The following is a 12,154-nucleotide window of genomic DNA, read 5'->3' as shown; positions in this document are numbered from 1 at the left end:
TTATTAGTGGTATTCAGAGCTCTGGACAATATACCTGCTCTGGACAATACACCTTGCAGAGCTGGTGTCCAAGTTGATGCATTTTGTGTGTTTGAGATGTACATTTATTTATCTATGGTCATTGTAAATTTCACTAGTTTTGCCTCTTTCTCTTTTCATTGATCATCTAGAAAATTACCATTTTTCTGAGTGAGTTATCAATGAGATTCAGTTTCTGTGAATAATTGTTGCCTTGTAATGTTTCACAGATAATTTATGGCAAGATTTCAGAACCTGAATTTTAAGTTACTTTGGTTATTTACCATGATTGATTTCAGTTCCATTACTGAATGTATGTCATTCTTAGAGACATTTTTAGAAAAATATTCCTAATGAATGCCCACTTAAAAGTTGTTTTTATAAGGATTGATCAATATGCATTCTAACATAATTGTTTCACCGAATACTCTTGACATTCAGCCATTGAGTTCACATTGACTAAGAAAAATTTCCTGAGAAATTTTACTCATGTGTAGCTAAATTACTCTAAAGGGCCTGTATTAGTATCATATTGAACTGATCTCATGTGAATACTGCAGTAATTAACAATCATCGTTGATATATTGGGAAAAGGAGCATGATGGAAAAATATTACCGTGGAAATTAAAAACGATGAGGATTAGTGTTTCCATCACCTGTTTAGTTATGTGCTGGAGGCTGAATTGCTACTTGTTGAACACTAGGAAGTTTTGAAAGTTATAGTAATTGTTTTGCAATCTTGTCAGTGCAAGTAAGTTCCTTTTGCGCACTGGTGCCAAAAAACGTAAGTGCTATGGGCAAAATATCTAGAAAAGAAAAAAAAGATCAAATTCCAGTGTATTTGTTAATTTTTCACAATATTATCTTTTAGTTTGATTTTCCCTGGTGTGAGATTGGCTGCAGATAGCCAGTTCAGTGATTTTCTGGATGGACTTGGTCCTGCCCAGCTTGTAGGGCGACAAACTTTGGCAACACCATCAATGGGTAAGCATTGCACCGTCATCTACTGGGTCTGGTAATGAGAGCGTAGAAATGATCTAGATTCTAATTCTTTAAATATTGCCATGTGATTTTGGACAACTCAGTTAAAACCAGAACTATAACCTCAAGTTCAGTCAGGATTTTACATAATTGTGGGTGCTCATTAGGAGGCTTAGAAGTGGAAAGATGCATTGAGGAATTAATCTTTCATCTGTTCTTCTTCGGTTTTTGCATCTTTAAAATGTGGTTAATGGGACCAATCTTTTCTCTGAATCACTTTTTATACTTTTTTTAAAACTAGAACCATAGTGAAATGAGATTTCAAGCAATTTTGCAGAGTTATGTCGTAATACAAGTACTTGCTGCCCGTATGTCTCTGGGATTCATTAGACAAAAAGGAATATAATTTCAAGTGACTGGGGCAGGGAGAAAGGAAGATGAAATGTTGTTTACAGGGTTTTTTTGTAATGTATACAGGCATAAATAGCAGTGAAAAGGCTAAGAAATTATCTAGTAGTATTAAAATCGTGATCATATATACTGGTTTAATGCAAGAGAAAAGTCATCACATACTCATTCTAGAATTTTCTGTAGCTGTTAGTATGATTAGATATTTCTGATTTACAATGCCAGGATTTCATTTTCTTTTCTAGGAGATATCCAGGTGGGAATGATGGACAAGAAAGGACAGTTGGAAGTAGAAATAATTCGAGCTCGTGGCCTTGTTGTAAAACCAGGTTCAAAGACACTGCCAGGTAAGAAAGAAGCAGCATGAATAAAGCTGTACCGAAACCCTCCCCCCCCCCAGAACCAACAACTCTCCCCTTAACTTCTGAGGCTTTACTGTTCAACTTAAGTGAACAGAACTCTTTTAGCAGATACACATAACACTAAATTACAGTATTGTACGCTGAAATGTAAAAATACACTGAACTGGTATAAAAGCTTGCAGTAAATACAAAAGGTCATTTTAAACAGTTACATTTTAAACTTTAGGAGCATTTTAGAAACATTTTAAACTTCAGGAGGAAAAAACGTCAGACTGTTCTCTGGGGTGCCAGAAGACATTGAAGATATTTTAGTAACAGCAAATGCATCCTTGGTTATGGGGCAGAAGGGAAGGCATATGCTGAAGATGTGATATAGGAGTCTTAGGGGGAAAGAGGGAATTATCAGGATGTGTGGAATAGGAACCTGCTCTGAAAAGGAGACCAGTACTTGATATTTACTCCTTATTTCATAGTCGGATGTCCTATAGCACTGTATGAAAAGGACAATATCATGGTATTTTTAGTAGGCTCTTCTGCTGAAATAGAAATCGTGTCAGTCTTTTCTCCACTGATTTTCACCTTGTAGATTATTTTAAATTATTAACAATTTGGAGCATTGATCCAAATCTCACCAAAGTCAGTGCAAGTCATTCATTTACCCAACAGGCCTATTTTGTATACTGTACAGTATAGGGATGCTATATATAGGAATATGAGATTTTTCCAGGTCAAAATCTGAGTTATTTCTTGGCAAAAGAATCATATAAAAAGAAGTAGAGAAAAAGGATACCAGGGAGATAAAGTAAATAAAATGCATGGATGCTTTGCATGTTAATAAATGTTAATGTTGTTGGTGAAGCTGTTTGTTCGTATAAGCAATATATCCACTAAATGGTAGATTTTAGCATATGATGATAAAACGTTACATCTGTTGTGCAAAAATATGGACTTTTCCTTTACTTACTGTTCTTTATTTTCTTTCCCTCTAAGCACCATACGTAAAGGTGTATTTATTAGAAAATGGAGTCTGCATAGCCAAAAAGAAAACAAAGGTAGCAAGAAAAACTCTGGAACCACTTTATCAGCAACTTCTATCATTTGAAGAAAGTCCCCAAGGAAAAGTTTTACAGGTAATGTGCATCAAAGTCTTTCTGCATCTGAAAACATGCCGTCTGTACAGTTCTCGGTGAATAAGCTTCAAACTTTCTTTCAAGCTTCTTTTGGCAAGTACTGATGTTTCAAACGTGTGTTGAGCACATAAGGCATATAGCAACATCTGTTGATGACTAGCAAGTGCAAAGCGCTGAGCAAAAGTTAGTTCTAGATTATTTTGTCTCTGTTGTGTGCATGGGCTCCTTGTCTTGCTGGGCTTGCTTTCTTTCAGTTACTGCCCAAGTTGCTTCTGCTGCTGCATCATGGTAATATATGCAGAGTTAAACTATGTCAGCAGTCAGATAATTCCATTCCTTGCTATAATTAAATAAATGGAGGCTATTGAAGAAAGAGATGGCAGCTTCCATAATTTTTGCTGAAACTTCTCTGTTTTTTCGTGTTTCCTTTGCTAACAGATTATTGTTTGGGGAGACTACGGACGAATGGATCACAAATCCTTTATGGGAGTGGCACAGATACTTTTAGATGAACTGGACCTGTCCAACATGGTGATTGGGTGGTTCAAACTTTTCCCTCCTTCCTCCCTAGTAGACCCAACCTTAGCTCCTCTCACTAGAAGAGCCTCCCAGTCATCTCTGGAAAGTTCGACGGGACCTTCGTATGCTCGCTCATAGCAGCTGTGAAACTGTTGTCATAGCAACCAGCGTTACAAAACGAAAAAAAAATTACAGGTCGCAAACCCTGGTAACACTGCATGCTTAATGTTGTGTCTTCTGAGCCTGTTTCTAGGGCTACAACGCGATCCTGTGTTCTCAAGGAAGTTGCACACATTGTGCCCTATGGAAGGCCCTCAGGGGAAGGACTGACGGTGTAACAAACTGACAGGTTTGGAGTTCAGGGACACTCAGTTTTGGTCCAATCCGAAGCCATGGACTAAACTAAAAGAATCAATCATCTGTTTCATGCAACAAAAGTCCTTTTCAATGGCATATCTATTTTGTTGCTCCCGTTTCTTTATTTATCTGCCCTCCCCGCTCCTGAAGCTTGGTTATGCCGCAGAAATGGCGTTTCCCTCCCATGAAGCCATGTCGCAAGTCAGTGGATTTGCAGACATTGGAAGAACATAAGAACTCTTGAAAAGAAAAGTCAGCTGTCATTTGAAACAGTTACTTGAAAACTCTCCGTACTGAAAAGGTTCAAGACTTAAGAGTGGCAGGCTTCGTAGCTCCAGCTATAGTCACAGTGAAACCCCAGATGTGATGGACTCTCTGAAAAATAAAATTCCGTGGATATACTGTACTGTATGAAATTAAAGAAACTTTTTTGCATGGACACAGATTTAGCTGAACACTTAAATTATTTTCTTGGGGCTGCAACTTGCAAAAAAAAAATAAATAAATAAATCAGCCATTTTCAACAATTTATATTATTTTTAAAAATAAATTTCACTAGTGCATGGTTTTAAAGGGAAGAGAATGCAACAGGGTGATAAAAAGACACACCACGTTTATCATTCTTTAAACCAGTCATGGTCTGTATTTTTGCAGACTTATATTACAAATAATTTCTAGCAAATATTTAAAATTCTGTTTATGTGACAAGAAATAAGTGTAATATATTAAATTTATTTAAATGTAAAAGGTACAAGCCTTGTAAAGTTCAACATAATGTGCAAATTGTACACTTCTTTTACCTCCTCCTTCCTCTTCTCTCTTCCAATCTCCCTTCTTCCTGTTGCTCTTTTTCCCCACTACCTCCCAGGATGACCATCATACTCTAAAATGGCTACCTTTTGACTTACTACTCTCTTATGCCCCATATTTGGTTCAGGGTTGCAGATTGTTCTTGCAGTTCTGAATTATTTGAGAAAAACATTGTTTAAGAACTTACTTTTTTTCAAGCATGTTGAAAAGGATTTTGCAACATGGCTTGGGAGTACATTAATGTAATTCAGCATGTATTTGATAAAGAAGATATTTGAACTTTTTGCAATTTATTGTACAGTGCATGGTAACTTATTTTCATTTTTTTCTCACCTTCAGATTGAATTCTACAGCAAAATACTGGAATCATATGGCCATTGTAAGATGTTGTCAATAAATTTGTTTTCAGCACCAGCATCATTCATTCAAGGGTTGAACTATCATTTCTGGAAGGTTTTGGAAAGAGAAAAAAATTAAGTAAATGTTTGAGGTTTTTTTAGGAAATAAATTTAAACAATTTTATTTGCACTAAACCAAATAAATTGCTACATTCTTGGGTTTATAAAGACAACAGAGGTTACTAATTCTTACAGTTCTTCTGCTGTACAGTTCAATTTTCATGGACTACAGTTGTGTTGGCAAAGACATAATTCGGTAATATCAGTCAGAAAAATGTCAATCTTTGGTTCATAAAATAGCCTTAAAGAAAAGTTTATCAGTACCACTCTAAGAATTATTTGTCACCATTACCAGAACCCTCAGTGCAGGCAACAGAGCTTCAAAGCCCTATTTTCTGTAGCAGACAGTAACTACCAGGGGGTGGTGCTGCAAGTTCAAGCTTCTCATTAAATTACGTTATTTAAAGGGAAGGTAACTGGCTAACATTTAATAAGAAAATGTCCCACTTTTCTGGGTCTTTGTATGCCTTTAATACCTACTTAAGATTTAATATTGAAATCTTGCAATAATTTTTGAAATATACAACACATTTAACTTTAAGGCCACACAGACTTATTCTAATTTTATTTGAAATTCTGTTAATGTTGCCCATTAAAAAATTGTACATGCCTCTTAAGAGGGCAAAAGTAATAATAGTAACACTTAAAATGCCTTTTACTTTGTGCAATATCATATAAATCAAGATTGTGTCTTGTCCTCAGAGATTATATAATGGATTATTATTTAGTTAATGGACAGACTGGTAAACATTATATTTATGGAAATAATTTAGACACTTGTCTGCCAGCAAACAAATAAATAATACCAACATGCAGTGAACAGTATCCCCTACAATTGAACAAAAACACATAACCCTTTTCCTGGAATTGTGAGATGCACTCACATGTTCTTGTATGCATAGTCCTATATAAATTATTTCCAATTTTAAAATCAAGGACATGACGCATGGAAGGTTTGTACATACTTGTCATGATGCAGTATTTATTTTAAAAAAATTAATGCTTTTTTTTTTTTTTAATTTTCACACGTCTGCAACTCTACTTATGGTTTAGTCATGTAAATAGCACTATTCCAGTGATCACTGCTGTCTTGTACATAGTACGTTTTAAAAAGTTAAAAGGAATTGCAGTTGGGGGGAAAAAAAAAAAAGGCAGATTAGGCCTGTAATGAACACCAACTAATGTAAATCAAATTCATTCTGGTGATGGTATTTAACACTTTAAATAAAACATTTTCTTTACAGAACTTGTGTGCGGTGCTCTGGCTCTTTCCTTGCTGAGCTGGTCAGCGCCCTTCTTTAACGGCGTTTGTGGCCTTCAGGAAACAGTGCGGGAAACTGAGGAGCAGTAAAGCTCTTGTTCGCAGGGCAATGCCGTAAACGCCGTGCCATCGGTGAAGTAAGACTCTCATTGCCGGGGTTTTCACGCCGTGTGTGCGGAGGGGGTCGGAGGCGAGCCCTGCCTGCTCCCTGAGCCGGACCGCGGCTCAGCAGGGCGCCCACGCGCCCGCTCGGATGCGCGGCTGCGGCGCCAGCACGGCCACCGGCTTCAGCTGCCGAAACCTGACTGCCAGGATGAGCTGGGGCTTCGTTGTAGCCACTAAGCTAAACATGCTGGGACTGTCCGATGGGCTAGAGCCAGCTGGCCTGGAGCAGCTGTGACGTGCCGCTAGACTAGAGAATATTAGCTTTCTTTGCGCAGGGCACAAATCCAGACAGAGTGCCTGGTGGGCAGCGGTGGCTGCTCTGCCCTGGGCTGCTGCTGCTGCGCGCAGTGGGCAGGGGGCTGCCTCCGTAGTCCAGGACCTCGCTGGCTGCGTGACTCAACCCGAGGGCGTTCTCAGGGCTGATGCTTCCCAAAGCCAGGGCCGGTTGCAGCCAGGCTGGTGGCAGGGACGGAGGTGGGGACGGTGGTAGCGATGGAGGGTTTTCTCTCTGCCTGGCTCCTCTGAGGGAAGGTCTGCGACTTGGAAAAACTCAAGCGCCGACGCTAACAGGTACCTCTGCCCTGGAAATTTACTGAACACTTAAAGGCTGGTTTGTCGTAAGAGAAATAAAACAAGAAAGCAAATGTATTTGGGGCAGCATGGTGGCTGGAGCTGTGAGCAACACTCGCCAGCGGTTTGTTTTACTGTATCTCGAAAGTGGGATGTTGGGGAAACAAAACCAAACTCTGGTGCATTAAACAACTATCATCCCTGCTGTTCACGAGTCTCCTCTGCTTATGTTCGCACCCCAGTTATAAGGCTGACAGAGCAGGTAGGTACCAGGCCACAGCTGCCTCTGGTCAAAGCCTGGTTGTGGGCTCCAGCCGTTGTGAAGGTGGGTAAGACCAGACCTGCTGTGGCCAAGGCCCAAACGTCGCCCCCGGCAGTGTGATGGGGTTGGGGGGGCAGGACATCATCTCCGACTGTCACAACTGAATGCACCAGCAGTTGTCCCCGTGGGTGCTTTTTGTCAATAAACACTGTCACCCTCAGCAAATACTCAAAGATGCACACTGGTCAGTTGTCCAGGTCGAAAGAGGCCACAATACACTTTTCCGAAGGATCCTTCCTTTATATCTTTGAGGCAGTTTCACAAAATTGCTTACCATTTCCCGTCCCCAACAGCTTGCCCACTTCCCCTTAATTTCAAACAAAGCAAAACTACAGATTGTTTTAATCTTAGTAGTCTTGCTTTACTCATGACTTCTAAACATTGGCTCCGCTGGTTGATTTGTTTTCCCAGAAAGAGCTATGGCAATGAAAAGTGTAGTGTAAGTGCTATGTCACCCTACTTGCGGGGCTTTTCGGTTTCCATGCCGTTGCTGTAGGTCTTCAAAGTGTGAGCAGTAAGATGCTCCTGCAGCAACTGGGGACACTGTGCGGCCATCCCCTGCTAACCAGTACCCCTGCTCTGAGTCGCTGCATTCTCACGGCATTTTGCTGTTATCAGATTGGTCACAGAGTTGATCACAACTGGATAACTAATTAAGTTATAAGTGCTTTTATATAGAAGATTAAATACCAGTGTTTAAATGTGATATAAAAATTAACAGACCATTAGATTTCACCCTCACAAAGTTATATAATGCTGCGACTGGAGTTTAAAGAAGTTCATAGTTGTTTCTTTAGCTAATATCTCTGTATAATTCTAATCTCCCTATCATCCAGATAGCAAAGAGCAGACACTAAAATTATAAATTGCATAACCATCTTCCAAGTGTGACTACCCCTTCTGTCCCTTCCTTGGTAAATATTTCTAGTGAGCCTTTATCAGGAGCAAAAAGCTATGGGAGAAAGAGGACGCATATTTTCCTAGACAAGAATCGCCCACATTTAGGAGAGATATGAATCTAGCTTTAGTTGGAAAAAATATATATATTACAGAGAGAGAAGATAAATCAGTCTCTGGAATTACTGGCTTAATACCTGTCTGTTTCAGATGCCTCATTTAGAATGGCATGAATCACTCAGGGGAGAGCAACTTCTCTCCCTCTCTCTCCCCATTGACTACAGAGGCCGAAGCAGGAGATGACCGCTGCGCACTCAGTGTCTAACTTCGAAACAACTGTGCTTAGGAGAAATGGACTCAGATTCAGCAGCTAGGAATAAGAATAAAGACTCCATGATTAGCAAGTCCTATCTGAACTGCCTGTGTAATTCCTAGGTTTGAGGTTCAGCAGGAGGCTGGCAACAGATGGACTGATGGGGGAGGAAATGGCTGGGAATTAATTTCTCAGAACTGAAACACTGTACTGTCAGGTCACTCTTCAATCCAACCACAAAGAGAAAGAAAAGCTGTTGTCCACCCATAATAATTAAACCATAGGGCATTAATGCCCCACAGTCTATTTGACATGAAGTCATACAGAAGTAAATGGGCATCCTACTTTTGCAGAAAGTCCATGATACAGGCCTGAGGAAAACATCGCCAAAAAAGCCTGCTCTCCATGACTGTCTTTGCAACCCAGAACTGCTTATTCATACATATGGCTGAAGTATTGTTGGTGTGAAGATGGACTGTGTGAGTGGCACTAGATGCCATTAGCTTTAGAGACAGCTACTCAGAGGTCTAGGTTGACTCCCCAAGTGGAGACCAGAGTTGGCACTGGCAGGCTATTTCTCTGGAACAGACTATTTCTCTGAACAGCTGTTAGCGGGGCTAGTCCCGTGGACTAAAAGATATCTTTTTCAAAGTCCTTCTCACTAGCTTCAAATTCAGTTAGGGAACAATCAGTGTTTTAGTAATGATATTTATGTTAAGGTGACCCCACTCAGTGATATGAAAACAGAACAAAATACCAGCACTTACTAGGCCAAAACCCAAGCAGCCAGTCTTGCTATGCAAATAGTGCATCTGACACATGGATGAAGAAAAGACCGGTATTATGCCTGCCAGGACATATCAGCTTCGTTTGAATGCCAATAGCAGCCAAAATTACTACACTCTTGAAAAGAATGAAAAGTAGATTTAGGGAAGACTGAAGAAAAGCAAAGACAGCAAAGTAACAGTGGCAATGTGTTTTACTGATGCCCTATTTTGTTTCCAGTTAATTAACACGTTAGCTGCAGCATTCCTAAATAGCAGCAGATGGCTGTCCTGCAGGTAAGTAGGAGTCATTTTTATGAGGATAAGGCCCCATCTTCCATTGACCAGCACATTAAGAGTGCTGCTACACGGAAATAGGTTAAGAAGCTTGATGCTATTTTCAAACATGTTTTTTTTTTTTTTATGGTCTACCACACATGGGAAATGATGCAAAGATAATGATTTGCTTTAATAGTTTTTACAGTCCACACGCTGGTTCCATAACAACTTCCAAGCGGTGCTTTTCTGTTTCTGAGGCTGAACTCAAGGCTTGCTTACTGCCATAGCTGCTATGTATCGCCTGGCTCATGTGCTAAAGCATCAGCACACACCTTCCAGGGCTGCACACATGGGCTGTGTGGACAGGGCAGGTGGCTCCTGGCCTCCATTGGGTATGTACTCTGCAGCTCTGGCTCTCTAGGAATCTTCCTTGAGTAATATGGAGCTATTACAAAGATGTAAGCTGGAGCTGTCATATATCCTGGTGCTCTTTGGCTGCTGAAACAAAGTCAGAGCTAAAAAGGGTAGCTCTCAGCATGAGCCAAGAGATGTTTGGGTCCCATGAAGGGAGACAGCCCACCAAATCTGCTGAAAATCTCGTCCCCAACCTGTCCCCTAAGAACATAAGCTAGACAAGGAGATGTTGAGTGGAGACATAGGGGTGAAATGGCCTTCAGGTTTCTGCCAGCACATAGAACAACCTCAAAATAAAAAAGCCCTGTTGGCATAGTTCTTAACTGTAAAAGTTTAAATAAGATGAAAAAGAAAGAAAATGAACATGAGAATCCCCATTTCAGACTACTGATTTCTATGGACTACATTCATTTCTAACCAGGATTTCCTGTTCTGAATTAACTTGCTGAGGTATCAATAAATATCTTAGTATCTGCACAATTGTAGAGCTAGTTTTCTTTGATCGCACAACTGGGTAATTAAGAACTCATTTTTATATAATAATTGTTTTCTTTACCTGCTTAGGCGCAGTTTTTCCTTCTCTGTTTTCTTTGGTGGTGATCCATAAACTGAGAGCAGGATCGAGCTGGTGCCACGTGAACCATCCACATCTAATATGTGTCTGATTTATACTTAAAATGTGAGCAGATGCCTTAGGCAACAAATTCAGAATAGTCTGGCATATAGTTTTCTCCCTTCCTCCCTCCCTCCTTCAGTAGCTTTGCTCTCCTAATCAATGTTGATTAACAAACTTAATTGTGACAGCTGGGTGTCAAGGCAGCTCAGCAAGCCACACTTGCAGTCTGAGATGGACACTCATGCTGTCCTCAGGCATCTGATTTAGGTGAAACACAGAGAGCCCAAATTAAGAGTCTATTTAATTGTAGCTGATGGAAAGAAACAAGAGTCCCTACAGGGTAATTCTAATTTAGGATCCTCTGGAAAGCCATTTTGAGCACCCTTCCTATCAGTTACATAGGAAGCCTAAGGCGATTCAGCTTCCAAGGCAGGCCATGCAACTACCTCCCAAAATTACAATGCCACCTTGTGGATAAGAGATAAAGACTCCTTAGGTCAGTGCTCATCCCATGTACTTTGGGTTTCCAGAAAATGTTTGGGAAAAATCTCTCTCCGAAGACTTGAGTGAAAACAAATTTGAGTTTTGTGAAGCCAGAAATGTTGGGAAGGGACAAGTTTACCCACTGAGGCTTCCGCCTCGCCCCAGGCACCCTGCAGCCCTCTCATTCAAACCTCCGAACCTCAGTCTGACCCTGTGGCTGTCCTTGGCCTTGGCTAGACACCATGGCACAGGGATAAGTCACATTTCTACTCTCAAACAGCTTCTCAGCTTTCATCTGCAAGGTGCCATCCTGGCTGCTAGAGCACTGTGACAGCCTATCCCTAGCATTGCTGTCTTGCTTCTGCCTCCGATCCGAATTCATATAGGTTACAGCCGTACTGCTAAATAAAGCAAGCCAGCTCCTGCTCACTGGTGCCACAAGCAAGCAGCGTGGCTTGCTGTCCGTCTGCACACCCAAACTTCCTCCCTTCCTTCCTCCCTTCCTTTCCTTCCCTTCCCGAACTGCTGGGAACAAGTGCTGGCCTAGGCTATCCTCAAAACTTTTTATGGGAGAGTGCTCTTTGGCATGGGTTAAAGCCATGCTAATGGTGTCAATGCACAGATGGGACCTGCCAGCACTTCAGGGGATGGACAGGCCTCCTTGACTGATGTAGCCTGAGAGCCTTTGCACACAGGAAAGGAGAACCAGATGGGAGAGATCAAAGGATTTAGTTATGAGTGATATCTGCCTATGTGAATGATCTATCAAAGGATAGATCATTCCTTTCCAAATGGTGTAGATAGCACCTTGCTTGCCAAATTTTGAAGCCTGTTCTTTTTCTTCCATGTGGTCTGAAATAAATGCTTTTATCTAAAGTGCAGAGCTTTTAAAGGAGAAGGGCTGAATTCAACAGGAGTTTCAAGAAAAAAAAAGCTATTGTAAGACAACCAGGCTCCTGAACACTGTGAGCAAAACTGAAGATTTTTGGCCCTAAGCACAGGAAGGCCAGGCCTCCCCTGCCCCAGG

The 12,154-nt window shown here is 40.8% G+C and overlaps 1 protein-coding gene across 22 annotated transcripts in view; it reads left to right on the top strand.

Annotated features, from left to right (window-relative positions):
• RIMS2 (regulating synaptic membrane exocytosis 2) overlaps nucleotides 1-6,289 on the top strand; it is a 482,918-nt gene extending 476,629 nt beyond the window's left edge. For all 22 annotated transcript variants that reach the window (XM_068932860.1, XM_068932863.1, XM_068932862.1 and 19 more), the window contains 4 exons: nucleotides 890-1,002; nucleotides 1,653-1,754; nucleotides 2,760-2,899; nucleotides 3,338-6,289. In XM_068932860.1, coding sequence (XP_068788961.1) covers nucleotides 890-1,002; nucleotides 1,653-1,754; nucleotides 2,760-2,899; nucleotides 3,338-3,556 — 574 coding nt within the window. In that variant the 3' untranslated portion in view covers nucleotides 3,557-6,289. The remainder of the gene's footprint in view (nucleotides 1-889; nucleotides 1,003-1,652; nucleotides 1,755-2,759; nucleotides 2,900-3,337) is intronic.
• The last annotated feature ends 5,865 nt before the right edge of the window (nucleotides 6,290-12,154 follow it).

The sequence above is a fragment of the Struthio camelus genome, chromosome 2, assembly GCF_040807025.1.
Source record: "Struthio camelus isolate bStrCam1 chromosome 2, bStrCam1.hap1, whole genome shotgun sequence".
Classification (NCBI taxonomy): domain Eukaryota; kingdom Metazoa; phylum Chordata; class Aves; order Struthioniformes; family Struthionidae; genus Struthio; species Struthio camelus.
This window is presented reverse-complemented; position numbering and strand designations above follow the sequence as displayed.